This window comes from Aedes aegypti, chromosome 2 (genome assembly GCF_002204515.2).
Source record: "Aedes aegypti strain LVP_AGWG chromosome 2, AaegL5.0 Primary Assembly, whole genome shotgun sequence".
Classification (NCBI taxonomy): domain Eukaryota; kingdom Metazoa; phylum Arthropoda; class Insecta; order Diptera; family Culicidae; genus Aedes; species Aedes aegypti.
Genome location: NC_035108.1, coordinates 109,470,627 through 109,489,297, shown reverse-complemented (window position 1 = coordinate 109,489,297; position 18,671 = coordinate 109,470,627). Strand labels below are relative to the sequence as shown.

At 42.3% G+C, this 18,671-nt stretch overlaps 1 protein-coding gene across 1 annotated transcript in view; it reads right to left on the bottom strand.

Annotated features, from left to right (window-relative positions):
• Positions 1–18,671, bottom strand: part of LOC5564738 (neogenin) — a 39,185-nt gene that overhangs the window by 7,501 nt on the left and 13,013 nt on the right. Inside the window, exons 5-9 of the mRNA XM_021839501.1 lie at positions 18,053–18,611; positions 6,762–7,543; positions 5,416–6,696; positions 5,156–5,357; positions 4,958–5,091 (exon numbers count right to left, since the gene is read on the bottom strand). Of these exons, the coding sequence (XP_021695193.1) occupies positions 4,958–5,091; positions 5,156–5,357; positions 5,416–6,696; positions 6,762–7,543; positions 18,053–18,611 (2,958 nt within the window). The remainder of the gene's footprint in view (positions 1–4,957; positions 5,092–5,155; positions 5,358–5,415; positions 6,697–6,761; positions 7,544–18,052; positions 18,612–18,671) is intronic.

Here is an 18,671-nt window from a genome sequence, read left to right as displayed (position 1 = left end):
GGAGGGGTGCTGGGAACCTCTTCATAAGAATTTTTATGAACATTTTGGGAACTTTGCTGGATTTCCATATATTGGTGATATTCAGGGAGCCGTAGAAAGAACAACCTTCACGTACAGTGGTTGGAACATGAATAACGTTTTATTGTGACAAGAACTATAACAATGGACCTATGCACGGGTTCACTATGTGACGTTTCAGCGGTGCCGTGTTATTTACGTGACCATGGCAACGAGTGAATACGGCACCGCTCAAACGTAAAATTAGTGAACTCGTGCATTGATCCATTGTTAAGTGTGGCTACTGTGATGTGTTATTTGTTTAGTGTGACTACTATGATTGATACCAACTTCTGCATCTTGGCGCTTAATTCTTCCACACTCCTCCTCGGCAAGATCTGGTAGAATCCCAATCTTCTCTCGCAGTGTCTTGATTCTCACGTTTTGCAGAGGTTTCGTTAAAATGTCCGCTAACATCATCTCAGTAGGGCAGTATTTCAGCATTATCTCTTTTTCTTCATTCAGCTCTCTCTTCTCAATTTTGTCTCCTTCAACTAATTTGATACAGCTTTGATTGGCTTCATATGTAGGTACTGGGTTTGAGACATCTTCGCCGAAATCTTTCAATAGCTTCTTTATCCAGCTGAGCTCCTGACATCCTTCCGTCAACGCTACGAATGGTTACTTGCCCAGTCGGCGTCCACAAACATTTCTAGTCCAGTTGAGGTCGATCCAAGGTGTAAACGATGATCGCTGGTGCTGTTCAGATATCGAAGAATCCTCTTTGCTTCTTGCCAATCTCGTTGAGTAGGGCAGGAACATTTCTGTGCCAGGATGGATACGCTTACTGATACATCAGGACGAGAATTCACGGATACATACAGCAGACCTCCATTTAAACTTAAGTATTGACTCTTGTTCATTAGTTGGCAATCCTCCTCCTCCTTCTGCTGAAGGTATGCAGGATCTAACGGAATCCTCGATGGTTTCGCATCTTGTAGGCCGAATCGTTCCGCTAGCTTTCGGATATACTGCTGCTGACACAACGTGTAACTTCCTGACTTGCGTTTGATGTCGATGCCCAAAAATGCTTCACATCGCCCAGGTTCGTCATGGTAAAGTTTTTCTGCAGAACTTCAAAAATCCGCTCGAACTCCTCTTCAGTTTGCGTGGCAATAATGACGTCATCAACGTAGATCAGGATGAAGCTTACTCGGTTTCCCTTCTTACTTACATACAAACACGGGTCGGCCTTGGATGGTACGAACTGCATTGATTTGAACACGCCATCAATTCGTTGATTCCACACACGAGCTGATTGCTTGAGTCCATAGATGCTTCTCTTCACAGAAAAAATCCGTTCTCGTATCCGTGAACAGCAGACGTGAACTCGTCAACAACAAAAATACACCGTGAACTAGATCATGTTTATGTGACCATTTGTGGTAGTTCATGGTGTATTTTTGACAGTTCACGTTTTCCAGAATTCTTTTTTGAGCGTGTTGAGACGACAAACAACATTCGCTCCTCCTGTATGGTACCTATCCGGCTGCTTCATGTATATCGTTTCGTCCAGTATCCCGTGGAGATATGCAGTCTTCACATCTACATGCTTGACGATCATTCCACGTCGGCTTGCTATAGTGAGCAGGGTACGCAAGGATACCTGCTTGACTACTGGCGCAAACACTTCATCAAAGTCCACGCCAAATTTTTGGGTAAATCCCTGCGCCACTAGTCTGGCTTTGTGCCGCACAACATTTCCATTTTCATCTCGTTTTGACTTGAACAGCCATTTACATCCGATGGCTTTCCTGTTCGGCGGCAGCTCCACGAGTTCCCAAGTATCGTTATCGACCAGAGAGCGAAATTCATCATTCATTGCTTCCTTCCAATGCTGCGATTTCGGGCCTTGTAGAGCTTCGGATGGAGTACGAGGATCATCACCGCCAGACGGTTTGTCTCGAGTAACTAAGCCTTGTTGTGACTGCTGCATTTCTTCCGCTACGGCTTCCGATCTCCGGGTGACTGCGGGTTGCTCACATGTTTCACCAACTTTTTCTGGAAATCTGGTTGACGGCAGTCCTCGGATTGGAAAAAAGAAATCTCGCAGCTTGTCGGGCAGATACCGCTCTCTTCCACTTCGTCTCAGCATTGGTGGCTCTATTGAACATGGAACTTGATGCTCACTAGATGACGGAGCCGCTACAACTTCATCAGCACTCTCTTCATCACTTTCATCGCTTGTCATGATTGCTTCATCGATCATTTCTGAACGAACAGCTTCCGCAGGACCCGGTGCATCGATGGCAACTTCTTGAATTGGTTCTGGTTCATACGAAACTATGTCGTCCCAATCTAGGCTTATAGTCTTCGGTTTGCTCACCGGGGTAGGCTTGACTTGTGTTACCGTATTCGCTTGTTCGCTTAGGAAAGTGACATCACGTGACTTGATCAGCTTTCTTGATTGAGTGTCCCACAAACGATAGGCCTTCGTGTCTTCATCAAATCCAGTTAGTATACATTCGACAGCTTTTGCGTCCCATTTCCTTCGTTTTTGCTTCGGGACGTGCGCCATCACAGGGGATCCGAAAACACGTGTATGGGCTAGGTCTGGCTTCCTCCCACTCCAAGGTTCTTCAGGGGTCATTTCATGTCCTTTGGTTGGCAGATCTGCTTCGAACAGCATACATCTTGCTCGTTCTACGATCGTTCGATTCCCTCGCTCCGCGAGCCCGTTCTGCTCCGGAAAATAATCCGCCGAAGTTTGATGACGAATCCCTAGTCGCCGCAGATAATCTTCAAACTGCTTATTCACGAACTCCTTGCCGTTATCTGTGCGAAGAATTTTTAGCTTCTTACCTGTCTGCTTCTCAGCCATGCTTCGGAAATTTTCGAATGCCCTGTAGACACTTTCTCCAGACTTGTCTTCCAAGAAGTAAATGAAGATCCTGCGTGATTTGTCGTCCGTGAACGTCAGGTAGTATCGGCTGCCACCCAGGGATGAGACTTCCATCGGTCCGCCAATATCGGAGTGTACCAGCTCTAGGACTTCACTCGCTCTTGAACCAGACTTCGGAAACGGGAGTCGCGTTTGTTTTCCCATCGCACAGATTTTACACTTCATGTCTAATCTCGTCGTAGGGGTATCCGGTACTTGCATTTCAGTGACCATTCCATTTTTCAGACGATGCAGACTGTTGATGTTGAGATGCCCCATCCGTCTATGCCACAGGTCCAGGTTCTCCGAGGAAGAGCACGCCAGTGCTTTGCGCGACACCAGATGGTCCAGCTTGAACAAATCGTTGTACCTCGTACCAGTAGCGATTACCTGTCCCGCCGGGTTGATAACTTCCACACCATCCACGTTGAACGTAACTGTGTGGCCTCGCTTCACTATCTGGTTCACGGAAATCAAATTTACTGAAAGCTCTGGAATTACCTGGACGTCATGCATTTCGATGGGCGAATCTTCAGGACAACACTCCGGGTAAATCTTGACTGTTCCCTTGGCAACAACGGACATGGAACCTTTGTTCGCTGCTAGAACTTTTCCACCGCACTAACAGGAATTCTCCAAAAAATCTTCCGTTTTCGTGAAATGACTTGAAGCTCCAGAATCGAAGTACCAATTTTGATCATCTTCGGCAATGGTTGATAGCACAGTGCACCAAGCGTTTCCATTTTCGGTCTTCGAAACCTTCGTCGGACAATTATTGGTAATATGTCCGAACTTCTTGCAGTTCCTGCATTTCGGGCCGTTGCTTGCTGATTTCACATTGACGCCTTGTTTTGCTGCCAGTTCTGCCGCTTGCCTGCGAAGGCCGCACCACTTGATGCTGACGAGGAAGTACTCACATCTTGCAGAAGCTTGGTTTTGATCACGTCCGCACCGATCTTGAGTCCAGAGTTTTCGATTGCCATTATCATTGGACGATATTCTTCGGGCAAACCAGCAAGCAGTAACGTTCCAATCCATTCATCGCTTATGTCGAAACCGATTCCCCGCAACTGGTGGGCCGTTTCGATGATGCTATTCACGAAGGCTTCCATGGACTCGCAGTTTCCGAGAGATGTTGTAATTAGCTTCCTGAGCAGTCCGACTTTCCTTGTTAAACCGGAGTCCTCGAACGCCGCTTCCAGGCGTGACCACGTCTCTCGGGCTGTCGTAACGTCCTTTACATGAATGTAGTTCACGGGGTCCAAGAGTAAAATAATCTTGCCACGAGCTCTTCGGTCTTTTGATGCATCCACTTGAACGAATGTTCCGTCAGGATTTTCCGCAGGCTTCACAGTTTCCCATAAGTCTTCCAACTCCAAAAACGTCTGCACAGCGAACCTCCAGGTAGACCAGTTGTTGCGTCCCTGGAGCAGCTGAATTGACGGCAGACTCAATGGATTGTGGCTTCGACATGGAACTGCTGCAACCGCTAAATCGCCTCCACCGTTTCGTGCCATCTTCGAGAATAGGCTTCAATGAATTTTCTTTTTTGTACTACGTTTAGAAACTTTCTAGGCTGGGCTCATAACCTATTGGTGATATTCAGGGAGCCGTAGAAAGAACAACCTTCACGTACAGTGGTTGGAACATGAATAACGTTTTATTGTGACAAGAACTATAACAATTGTTAAGTGTGGCTACTGTGATGTGTTATTTGTTTAGTGTGACTACTATGATTGATACCAACTTCTACATCTTGGCGCTTAATTCTTCCACATCATAAATATTATGAATCGTGAAAAACTATGATGACTGTATAAAAAGAGGAAAAAACGTACCTTCAAATATTGAGTGAAAACAAAAACGGCACGGATGCACAAGAGAGACAGACATTTTTATGCTCATAAAACCCCAAGTCTGAACAGAATGGCGATTTCGATAAGATTCCTAACCCCCTTCCGGTAGATATCAACAATAATCTGAACGTGTATACCTTCGTTGGATATCACTTTCACTTACCATGTTTACCCTGACTACTGATGATCGGCGTTGATGCGGGTGGTGCAGGTACACTGAAACTCTTGAGCGGATGACCCTGCCCCCGCTTTGGAGCATCTACGGTCATTCCCGGAGCGTACGTCACATTGGGATTACTGAAACCGAAATTCATCATTAAATCTTGAGCTTAATAACGATAAGTTCTTAGGCTCAACTTACCTATAGTTTCCTTCGTAGGTGTATGGATTCTCCGGCGTTTGGACCAAAGAGTTTGCCGGAGGCAGCTGTGGGGGCTGTTGCAGCAGACTCTGCTGGGACAGTGTCTGCTGGTCGAGAGATATATGCGGCCTGGATGCCATGTTGTACTGAGTGCGGGGGTACTGCGGTCGTTCCATCGTGGAACTCAGTGGAGTCGTTGTTCCTGAAAGATCGTATTCAACATTACCAATTAATGTTTAATCAGTTCGTTCATAACCCACCTGTATAACCAGGAACGTAGCTTCGCTTATCCAACGAGTTCGTCACGTGCGTTATTGGTGTTTCACTGTCAAATTCGTGCCCTCCGACTGATCGGGGCAACGTCATGGCTCCGCTACTGGAAGCGCCGCCATCCACCGATCCCGGCGTCGTACTGTGATTGCTTTTGTCCATATTCTTCAGTTCCATCTGATCGTGGTGGATCCAAAGGTCCGGAGGCTTTATAATGCCCGCATTGTTCTTCTGGTAGCTCTTCTTCGCATGTTCCGGAGTTCCTTCCGGCTTCTTTCGACAGATGAGAATCACGACCGAAACGGCAATAACCGCTGTCAGTATCGAGAATCCCACGATCACGTAGATCATCTCCGAGGAAATCGCCTTCGGCATGGAGAGGTTCTCGCTGGAGTCTACGTCGGCTCCGGTGGTTTGTGACACCATGGCCGAAAACAGACCGTAGCCTTTGGAGTTGCGAGTTTGCACCTTGAAGTAGTACGTGGTGTGCGGTTCTAGATTGGTGATTTCGGCGGACGTTTTGTCACCGACAACCGCTTCAGCATTCCACTCCCGGTCGCGTTTGTTGGGATCGGTGGTGTAGAGGACCACGTAGCCGTTGATTGGGCTGTTACTGTGCTTCGGGGGCTGCCACTGAAGGATGGCTGTAAGGGGATTGCGATCGTCGTAGGATACCGTGAGATCTCGAGGAGGAGAGACTGGGGCTGCTTGATGGGTGGAATTGATGACTGACATGGACCACGCGGATTGCCGATGACCTTTGACGACTTTGACAGCGAATTCATATTGAGTGTTGGGTCGCAGATCTCCAATCATGCAGTTGAGGTCAGTTGTGTTATAAAATCGGATTCTGGTAGATGAGGTCGGAGTGAACTTCACCACGTAGTACCGATTATCGGTGACATGTTGACTTTTACTTAGCGTTGTATCCGTCCAATACACTACAATTGAGGTACCGGACATGGGAATGGCCCGCAGTCCAACTGGCACTTCCAGTGGAGTTGGAGCTTCTATGGGAGAGTCTTCACGAGTCCGCACGGTGTCGTAGATTGGCGGACCATCTCCCATATTGTTCCGCGCTCGCAGCGATATCACATACTCCGTATTGGGTTCCAGATTTCGGATTTCAAACGATCGAATGTGTTCTTCGACGTCGCTTGTGTCTTCGTCCGGGATACCTTTGCCCCACCCGAGAATATAGTTGCGGACCTTGATTTCTTGGTGGTTTGGTGGAGCCCAAAGCACAGTTATGCTTTCCGCGCCAGGGCGAGCTGCAAGAGAAAAAGTAAATTATAATCATGAAACTTTTCACAGGGGAATGCTTAATCGAACTTACTTTTAATCCACCCAGGCTGCCCGGGAACCTGCGACTCGTCCAGGTCATTTTCGTACGTCTCAATGTGATGCCATTCGCTGAATGGTCCCGAGCCGTTGACGGTCATGGCAGCGATCTTGACCTGGTACGCAGATAACCGCTCCAGGCCCTTCAGTTCCCAGTGTCGAACGTTGGCCGGAGTCGTTTCCACCTGGAGAGGTTTCTTGTTCTTTCTGTACCGAATCTTGTAGCCGGTGATCTGTCCGTTTCGGTCTTCCACTGGTGGCGGTTGCCATCGGATGGTGATCGACGTTGAGCTGGACGCTTCCAGTGTGACATTCGAAGGTGCTTCCGATGGGACGGAAGAATGCGTTTTGACAACGATTTCGTGCGAGGGATCTCCCATACCCATCTGGTTCCAAGGCACCACGTAGAGCGTGTACTCGGTGTAAGGCCGAAGCTCGCTGATGGTGATATCCGTGGACATGGTGTCCGAGTACATCTCATCGCCGTTGTCGTTCTCGGCGTAGTACACTCGATACTTGGAGATCTCGGCGGTAGAGATTAGTGGAGGATCCCACTGAAGATGGATCTCTTTGTCGTTGAGAGCTTCACCGCGGATGTTTTGCGGAGGTCCTGCGATGTTCTCTTCGGAGTGGGTGCGAACTTCTAGAACTTGGGATGACTCTCCGGATCCATGGTTGCTATTTCCGATCACTCGGAATTGGTATGTCTTCCCGGGGAGAAGAGACTGGATGTTGACTTCCTGTTCGTCGCGGGATTTGGTGGTGATTTTGCGCTCTCTGTGAATTAGGGATGTTTTGGGTTAATGGATGTTGTGCTAAGAATCAAGGATCAAGATTTAAAAAAATGCCTATCAACCATCGCTTCCAAGAATTACGGACAAGACACGAATTACGTGTGTACTGTACTGTTTCCTGAGTAAGGAAGAGTTACACCAATTTGAAACGGTGAAAAGAAATATAAGGACTCGGTTCTGGCATAACATAGACAGGCTTTTAACCTGCCTCACTGTTCGCATAGACAATCATGGGATCACGAGAAACGACTATAAACAACAGCTGAAGAAAGTGTAGTCAAAGTGAGCTACCGGGAAACCATAGAGGCTTGAAGGCTTCCCGAGTTAAGTGATTACATCGAAGCCGAGGAACAGCGCTGTTTAAGACAAGTTGCAGCACGGGAAACCATAGTTGGCAGAAGTGCAGAGGAAGGCCAATGAACTCCATGAGATTATCAAGGACATAAGCAATGTTTAAACCCGAATCAAGCAGCTGGTCACGAGCAACAACTCCGCTTTAACAGCCGCAGGACATGAACAGAAAGAACTGATAATTAGATGTTTCTGCTTGCCTTGTCACATGAGATGCCTAAGAGACTAAAAAAAGAGCGATTGACCGAGAGAACGAAAAAAATCGATCAGGAATGCGTCAGCGAGTTGATGAATGTTAGTGAATGGCACATTTAAATACCGGAAGAAAAGGATATTGATGAGGAATTTCAGCTATAACTCGCACGAAGTATTCCGACAAAATTCTTAAATTATGTCTTTGTCGGGGATTCTGAACAGTCATCGAAATGGGAATGGATATGGGAATTTCTTCAAAAATTCTATCTAGAATTTTTTGTGGTTTGTGAATTCCTGGAAAAAGAATTCATGGGTTGTATTGGGGATTTCACTAGAAATTTTTCCTGGGCTTCTACCAGGAAATTTATCAATTACTCATAGAAAAAAAAAACTATCCATAGGTTCAACCAAAAATTCCTTCGGGGAAAATCTTCCAGGCATACCTACAGGAATTCATCCTAGCATTTGTCCAGAGATTCCTTCATAGATCCTCTACATATTATTCAGGATTTCCTCCACTGATTCTTTCAAGGAGCAATCAAAACAATAAACCTCAAGTGATTTCTTCAGTAATTTTTCAGGGTTTACTTCCAGACAGCCTACTGGAATTCCTGCAAAGATTGCAATAACAATTTCTTCAGGAATTCCTCTAGAAGTTAGTTGCAAGGATTCCATCTCGAATTACCCAGGAATCACATCACGAATTCTTTGAAAATCTTGTCCAGGGATTCCTCAAGATATTTATCACCAAAAATTCCTTCAGCGGTATCATCAGGACTTTTGAAAGGGCTTTCTCCCAGGATTCCTCCTAAAGTTCCGCCAGGCGTTCCACCAGAAATTCCACCAGCAATTTCTTCAGCGATTTTTTCTAGTAATTCTATAGATTCATCCGGGGATTACAAAAACTCCCCACGGGATTTCTTCAGAATTCCACTAAAAATCATCCAAAGATTTATTTACGAATTCCTCCAGTGAAACTTCAGAAATTCCTAAACAGGTTCTTTCAGGATTTATGACCTGCGATTCATCCACATACTCTTCCAAAAAATCCTTCATCGATTATTCTTACCATTTTTTTCAAGAATTGCTTTAGAGATTCCTACATGGTTTTCCCTAGAAATTCCTTTGAAAATTCTCACAGAAATACATGCAGAGATTAACTTCAAGAATTTTCACAATTATTCTACCCAGAATTTCTCCAAGGATTCATCAAAGAACTCCTCCCGAAATTCCACTAAGAATTTATTCAAGGATTCCACTATGAAGCCTTCAAAGATTCTACAAGAAAAACTGCAAAAGAATTTATCAAATTTTCCTCCTCGGGATTCCATCAGGATCTTCTTCAGAGATTCCGCTTGCATTATTTTTTTTTTTTTTCGAGAGGTTCACCCAGCTTATCTCTTGGGGATTCTTCTAAGGAATCTTCAATTAATTCTGTTAAAAATTCTTCCAGTGTTTCCTTCAAAAAATCTTCCTGGTATCCCTGAAAGGACCCTGTGAGGCATTCGTTCTGGGATTTCTCCAGTAATTACTTCCGGAATGTACCAAAAATTCCCCCGAGGATTCCCAAAGGAATTTATCCATCCATTCCATGTAGTATTTTTTGCAGGAATTTCATCAAGGAATCCACCACCCTTTGAGAATCCTTTAGGAACTTTTGCAGGAATTGCTTCAAAAATTCTTGCGGAGATATATTTGGGAATTTCTTCAGGGAATTATCTGGGTTTTTTTTTCCAGTCAATCGTTTGCTCCAAGAATTTTTCAAGAAATTACTTCATGGATTTTTTCCAGAAATTTTACAAAAAAAAAATCAGGATACTTCAAGGATTCAACCTGATGGCATTCAGAGAAATGCTTTGTTTAACCATCTGAGTAAATATCAGTGAAATCCTTGGATGAATAATCTTTTGGAATTTTGTAGATGTTTTCCTGGTGGAATACATAAAGCAAAGACAATAAAAAGTTCTAGTTCAATTTCGCGGAATTCCTGGTCGATTCTCACGCGAAAAAAAAGGTGTTTTTTTAAGATTTGTTTGCGCATTCTTTGAAATTTGTTTGAATTTCTAATAACCCTGAATAAATTCATAGACGAAAATCCTAATAAAACCTATGAAATTCTTGCAAAACTCTCGTGATATTTCCAGTGCTAACCCTGGAAGAACTCTTGGGGATATTCCTAGTAAAATACTTAAAGATACTGGTGAAGTCTCTGAAGGATTTCCTGGTAAAATCTCTGTAGGAATTTCTGATAGCCCCCAAGAATATTTCGCGAGAAATTCCATGCAAAATTCCGGAAGGAATCCTTTGAGAAATTCCGGGATTAATTCCTTAAAGAAATTTCGTTAGGAATCCCTTGATGAATACCGCGTGGAATTCCTTGAAAAATTCCGGGAGGAATCTTTTGAGGAATTCCGGTGGTGAAATCCCTTTAAGAAATTTCTGGGAAAATCCCTGAAGGAATTTCTGATAATCGTCAAAAATCCTTAGAGATATTCTGGGAGGAATTCCGAGAGGCATCCCTTGATTAATTCCATCTTTTGAAGACTTCCCTAGAGTAATCCCTGGAAGTAAATTCTGGTAGAACCCCTCAATACATTCCGGGAGCAATCCATAGTAAATAGCCGGATGGTAGCCCAAAATAACCGTAGAGGAATTTCTGAAGGAACCTTTAGAATGATGCGTGCTAGAATCCATGACAGAACTTCTGATGGAACCACTGGAGCATTTCACAAATGAAATCTTAGAAGTATTCCCAATGAAATCCATGGAAGAACTACTGACGGAATCTCTACAGAAACTCATAATGAAATCTATAGATAAACTCTCGATAAAATCCTTAGAGAAACTTCTGATAGAATCCTTGGAAGAATTTCTGATGTAATACCTAGGAGAACTTCTGACGAATCCCTGGAGGAACTCCAAATGGAATTTCTGAAGCAACTCCTAACGAAATTCATATAGGAACTCCTGATGAAATCCCTGGATTCATCACAATATCCACATAATCCCCAGACGAACTCCTGATTTAATCCCTAGAAGAACTTTCGAAGTAAGCTCTGGAGGAGTTCCAGGTGGAATCTCTGAAGCAACTTCTGATGTAATCTCTACAGGAAGTTCTATTGAAATATCTGGATGAATACGTGTTATAAATCCTGATGGAATTTCTGGAGAAACTTCTTATGAAATAATGATATTCTTATGATATAATATCTGGAGAAGTTCCAGGTGGAATCTCTGAAGGAACTTCTGATGGAATATCTGGAAAAGAAATCTTGATGGAATAAAGAACTTCTGATATTATATCTTGAGGACCTCCTGATTTAATCTCTTGAGGAATTCCAGATGGAATCATTAAAGAAACTCCTAATGAAATCACCAGAAGACGCCTTAAAAATACTCCTGATAGATTCCCTGGAGGAATTCCATGAGAAATTTCTAAAGGAACTCCTGATGGAATCCCTGAAGCAACTCTTGATAGAATCCTCTGGAGGTATCTCTGGAGGAACTCCCGATGGAATCCCTGGATAAACTTCTGATGGAATTGTTAGAGGTGCTCTTGATGGAATGCCTAAAGGAACTACTGATGGAATCCCTAGAGGAATTCTCGATAGAATCCCTATAAGAACTTAAAATGGAGTCCCTAAAGGAAATCCTGATGGAAACCATTAAGGAACTCCTTATGGAATCCCAGGAGAAACTGATGGAATTACTAGAGGAACTTTTGATGGAATCCATAGAGTAGTTCCAGATGGAATCTCTTAAGGAACTTCTTATGGATACCCTGGAAGAACTTCTGATAACATAACTAGAAAAAATCATGATGGAATCCCTAGAAAAACTCTTGATGAAATTCCTGAATTCCTGATAATATACCTGGCAAATTCCTCATGAAATCGTAAGGAGAAACCCTGATGGAATCCCTAATGGAAATCCTGATTTTATCCCCAGAATAACTCCTGATGTAATCCCTAGAAGAACTTCTGATGTAATCTCTGGAGGATTTTAAAGTGGAATCTCTGAAGGAACTTCTGATGTAATCTCTAGACTAAAACCTGATGGAACTCCTACAGGAGCTCATATTCAAATTTCTACTGCAAATTTTGATGGAGTTCCTGGTGGAATCCTTACAATAACTTCTGATGGAAATTTTTGAAGTTTCCCTGATGGAATCCAGAAGCTACTATATTACATTCTTCTGGAATTTCCTCCTCCAAGAATTACTCCAGGAATTCTTCCAGAGGTTCCTCCAGTACATTCCTGGACCAAGGAATTCCTCCAAGCACTCATCCACGGATTCGAACAGAAATTCTTCCAGTGATTACTCCAGAGATTTTCGTAGTAATATGTCCAGGTATATTTTCCCCAATCCTTTCCAGGGATTCCTTCATAAATTCTCCCAAGGATTCCTTCAGGAGTTCCTACTGGAATTCCTCTTGGGAGTTTTCAGTAATACGTTAAAACATTATTCCACTTATTCCTTCTGAGATTCCTCCAATTGTTCATCCAAGGGTGCTTCCGGATATTTTACCAGGAATTTTAACAGATCTTCCTTCGAAGATGCATGAATTTTCTTTGGAGAGTCCTGCAGGGTTTCTTCCAATAAACTCTCCAGGAAACCTTAGAGAAATTCGTAATGAAATATCTTGAGAATTTTTAGGAGCACTACTTGGAGGGATTCCTAGAGTAGTTTTCTGATAAATAACTTGCGAAATATCTGGATGAATCCATTTTGAAAAAAATGATACCTCCAAGACTTCAAGGATTTCACCAGGATTTTCCGGAAGAATTCTTGAAGAGATTCATTGAGAGGTTCCCGGTGGAATACTTAGTGGAAATAGTACGGCATATTCTCCAGAGATTTTTTCTTCCAGTTATTATTTCAGGATTGCTCAGGGGATTCCTCAAAGCATTTATCCAAGGATTCCTGGATTTTCCAGTTTTTTTATAGGTTTCGTTTTAGAGTTTTTTTTAATTCTTTCAAGAATTCCTTCATGAATATCTCTACGCATTTTTACAGGTTTTTAGTAATTTGTGTGGAGATTTTTTCAGTTATTCCACTTCCACTTATTCCACTTATTCTCTTCTACGCTATTAAATTGCTCCAAAATTTCCAAAGAACTTCTAGAGAAACTCCCAAACGAATTCTTGGAGGAATTCCTTAAGGAATTACTGGGGAAATTGCTGGAGAAACATCTGGAGGACTTCCTGAAGTAACTCTTAGAAGACTTCAGGAAGAAACTCCTGGAAAAGTTCCTTGAGAAACTCATGAAGTAACTCCTGGAGAAATTAATGAAGGATTTCCTGGGGGAATATTTGGAGAAATGCCTGGATGAATAACTGGGGGAACTCCCGGAGTAATCGCTTAAGAAACTCCTGCTTCAATTCGTAGAAGAATTCCTGGTGAAATGCTAAGTGAAATCCCTGAAAGAACTCTTGGAGGTATTCCTGAAAGAACTTCTGGATTACTTCTAGAAGAAACTCCAGGAGGAACCCCTGAAGAAACTTCTAGAAGAACACCTGAAGGAATCCAGAAACGAAAATCTCTAGATGAACTCGAAAGAAAATCTCTTGAGCAATACCAGGATAAACTCCTGGAAGAACTCCTTAGGGACCTCTATCGGAATTTCTCTTGGAATTCTCTGAGGCACTCTTGGAGGAATCCCTGGAGAAACTCGTGGAGTAATCCCTGAATGATTCCCTGAATGAATTCTTGGAGGAAGTCCTGAAGTAACTCTTGAAAAACTTCTTGAAAAATCTCCATGGAAAAATTTGTTAAGAAACTTCTGATGTAACTACTGGTGGAATTCACGAAGGATTTCCTGAAGTAATATTTGAAAAATTCCTAGAGGAATAACTAGGGGAATTCGTGGAATAATCCCTGGAGAAGTTTCTTGATTAATCCCTAGAAGAACTCCTGAAGAAATTTTAAAAGGAATCCCTGAAAGAACTCTTGGAGGTATTTATGAAGGAACTTCTGGAGATATCCATGGAAAAAAAAATCTCTCCGGTACTCCTTTAGGATTCCTTCAAGGGATCTTAGAGGAATCCGTATAGAAGAATTCCTGGAGGGTTCCCTGAAGGGACTCTTAATTTAATTCCTGAGGGTACTCCTGGAGAAATCATTTCAAGAACTCATGAAGGAATCTTTGGAGAAACTCCTGGAAGAATCCAGAGATGAACTCCTGAAGAAATCCCTGGAAGAATCCTTGAAAGAACTCCTGAAGGAATTCCTGAAGGAACTCGTGGATGAACTCCTTACGAACACTTGTAGGAATTCCTAAAGGAACTCACGGAGGGTTTCCTGAGGATACTCTTGGAGGAATCCCTGGAGGAACTCCTTAAATAATCCATGGATGAACTTTTGAAGGAACTCCTGTAGGGATCCCTGAAAAAAACTCCTGGAGAAATCCCAGGAAAAATACTTGAAAGAACTCCTGGAAACTCCTGGAGGAATTTTTCAAAAAAACTCTTGGAGGAATTTCTGAAGGAAATCTTGGAGTAAATCCTAAAGGAACTTTTAGAGCAATTCTTGAAGGAACTCCTGGAGGAATTCCTGAATGACTTTTTGAGAAATTTCTGAAGAAACGTCTGAACTAATTCCCAGAGGAACTCTAGAAGAAATTCATTAAGGAATCCCAGGAAGAATTCCTTTACAAACCCTGGCGGAATTTCTTGAAGAATCTCCTGAAGGAATCTTACGAGGAACCTCAGGAAGGATCCCTAAAGTAGCTTCAGGAGGAATCCCTTAGGAAATTCCTGGAGGAATACCTAAAGGATCTCCTAAAAGAACACTTGGATGAACTCCTGTAGGAATACAAAACTCTGTTAGTATCAATATTTTTTTTATTATGAAGCATTAACCGAGAACGATACTGTCGAACAAAGGCCAAAGGATTGCTAGAACCGATAAGCTTATCTCAAAACTTCCCGTATCATCTACATTCCCAAAGGATTTATAACATTCAGGCAAGCGAGTCACTGTTTATCTTTGGAATTCTCCAACAACCCAAATTTCCAGTACCGTCGTTGGGGGTGAGAATGGGTCAAAAAGGGATATGTACAATTTATTTATTGAATAACTTTCGCAATTTAACTCCAATAAACTTCAAATTTGGTGTGTATGTACTTTGATGGTACATTAACAACTGTCCAAAAATATAAAGAAAAATATTTATTCACAGCGGCACCACAAGTGAATGAAAAATGACCCAATCTTACCCCATAGAGGGGGTGACATTGGGTCACTGTAATTGAAATAACTTGTTTCTGAGAATATTATTGCAAAACCGTTCACAGCTGAAAGATATTGATGAAATACGATGCAAACAAGACGAGAAGATATCTAAGATGTTTCACAGGTATGATAAACCCACTTAAAAGAACGATTATACCAAAAAATTGAAGGGCTATGAGAAAAATATGGAAATCCAACATTTATCTTCAAGTTTACATAAATTTTCTTGTTTTTTCCTTCAAATTGTCTTCATAGTCTCATCCCCATTGCCATAAAGCCTATTCAGTTTCCCCAAAGATGTACTGGAACAGTGATTATTTTAAACCTTCACAAATAGTTAAATTTTGGTGCCACATTCCACGTTCAATACATTCCAGGCAGATGTTGACGTCATAATCCCAGTATTTCAGCGATCCAACTTATTTGTACTTTCGTGAGATGTTTCTATAGTATGAAAACACTGATAAATAATCAAATTTCGAAAAAAAAAATCCACTTGATAAAACTTTACGATGTTGCTGCGCACAATACACAGTTGCTGGTTTGAGAAGTTGTCAAAATGCGTTGTATTGTTATTCAACGCACGGAATACTCAAGTAGACTTGTTTGATGTTTCAGAGATGCTGTATTTAGAAAGAATGAACACTTCTTAATGAAAAAAGAGAACACCCAGCACCGTAAAATATCATTTCATTTACTATCGTTCTTGCTTGACCAAATCTCACCCCAATTTTTGATGTTTTAGACACCGTACAGAAAAAAAAAAGTTTTAGTGGAAAAATCAAATATATTCCGGAAAATACGTGTGAAGTGTAATGAAAAGACTTTCAACCTTCTACTAAAATAACGATAGAGGTTAAAATACATGCGTGATACTTTGCACAGGAGAAATTTAAAGTGCTACATTTTATCTAGTATCAACATACTTGTTAATTGGTAAAGTAAACGAAAACTACTTTTTCTTAAAATGTATATAGAGATGAATTACGTGTAATACTATGTTCCCTAACATATAAATAATTATATTAAGTAATATAAGCGTTATTAGCTGAAATATTTCATAAATCATAATATTCCGTTTTGACCCAATCTCACCCCCTAGACCCATTGTCACCCCCATCGACGGTACCAGTGAATATGTATTCAAAAATTAAATACAAAAACTATTAATTTGCGAAGAAATTTGGTCTGGGAATCAGCATGATCAATTCCCAAAATTTAACCACTAAAAACATCCTTCAAGAAAATTTTTGAAAAAAAATCTAGAGATGTTCATGAAGATGATTTATTTGATGAGTGCTTTGAAGAGTTTTTGAAAAAAATGTGGAGATTATCTGTTTACCGAGAACTCAGGACAACTCTTGGACAATATGAAAAATATTAATACCAGAGATCCCTTGTGAATATGCTAGTGAAATAGCGAAGTTTTCAATGAATAAATCTGCCGAGAAACCCCTCTGAGAACACCGGGAGAATCTTTGGGGTTTTTTTCAAGTAATTCTGGAGACATTTCTTTACAGAATTATTGGAGTAACGTGTATTATCCTAATATGATCCAATGGTCGCATACCGTAAAGAACTTGAACATGATTTTCCGTCGAAACTACTTAGGCTGAAATGTGCAACACTACTTAGGCTGAAATGTGCAACACTGGATGGTTCGAAATCAGGTGTTCGAATTGCAGATTAGGGTCGTACGATCGTATAAACCTCCTAGATTGGAATCGATCACAGATCAGTGGAGCAGACATTCGAGCCTTCGAATTGGAAGCCAGCAGGGATAGTCCTGAACTTTCATGCTACCAAAACGAGGTAAATGGTTGCAGGAAGAAATAGAGGTAGACCTTGTGGTGCTAATGCCGAGGTAATGTTTTTGAAATTCAACTATGGAGGAAGACGCTATTCATGCGTCTATCTATATCAAGGGTATAAATACTCAATGCGAATGTAGGAAGAATAGAAATGCGAAAATAATATTCAACAGGGGATCAGATAGAGGTCGACGATGTTATGTAAGGCTGTGCGCAGTGAAAGAAGACATGGGAGCCCTAAGCGTTCGGAGCAACCAGAGTCTAAACTAATACCGATGTAGATTGAGCTCTACAACACGCTCAGAAATTGCGTGATACTACGCTGTAGCCATCAAGTCCTATTCATATTGGACATGAACCTCGGTGAGACGAGACCCGCATTCGTTTGTAGATCTAAAATTCTGTAGTTTGAACAGTTGTTCTGTCCAACTTTTGATAGATTTTAACTAAACGAGTGTGTATAGGTATCAACACTGCTCACCATTTTCTCTAAGATCACTGGTTGCGCTTATAGACAAGGCTTTTAGCCAATGAATTTCTTGGGTAGCCATAAGCCATAAATAGTCAGTGAAATAGTTTTGACAAAACATATTTGATTGGGCCAATATTCTAACTCATGTCATTCGAAAACTTCTGAAAGGTTACTGGATACGCTTGTAGTAGAGCTGAAGTCCTGAACTCAGAGGAGATATTGGGTAACAAAAATGGGCGTTCTACTTTAAACTTCGTAGGGCTTGATTAAATTAGCTTGTGTGTGTGTATGAACCTCCAAACCAACCAAAAGTCTCCAAAAGATCATATGTTACGCTAATAGATATGATGACCTACACTCCAGGTAGCCAATAACGATCCAGCTATATCTATGAATTGATCCACCGAAAAAACTTAACCCTAAACTTACCTCTCGCTGGTGTGCATCTTGTAGTACACCGAATACGATATAACCTCATCCGGGTTCTTGGCCGGTTCCAGCCAGCTCAACGTAATAAACCGCGGCTTCACGATCTGCGCCTGCAGATCCCTCGGTGGGCCCGGCAGTGGCGCCGCAAACTTTCCGCTCCCATCTAGCAGTGGCGTTTTCGGATATTTCCGGGTGACGGCGTTGATGGGATAGTGGGAATTAGAAAAGTGTCCAATTTCGGTGCCACCGGGTTCAGACGAGCGGGACCCCGTCAGCGATTGGTACAGCTTGTTCGGGTCTTCGTTGGGTCGCAGGGCGTAGATTTTTCCGGAGTCGTCTTCGTCCTCGTCGTGGTCTTCCTCGTGCTCGAGGTAGTCGTCGTCTGTGTAGTCATCGTAGTTAAATTTGTTCTGATTTATGTTCGCCTTGTCTTTCGTTTTGGACAGCAAGCTGTCCAGAATGCCCTTGGAAAGTTTGGGATCGGAATGGATGGGCTTTTCGTAGGACTTCATTTTGCCTTGGTTCTGGTGGTACTTTTTGCTCTTGTGTCGTTTTTGTCCTGTCGGGGTCGAGTCGAGTCGGCGAATACAAATTGTTGCATGCAAATTCGAGCAGTTGA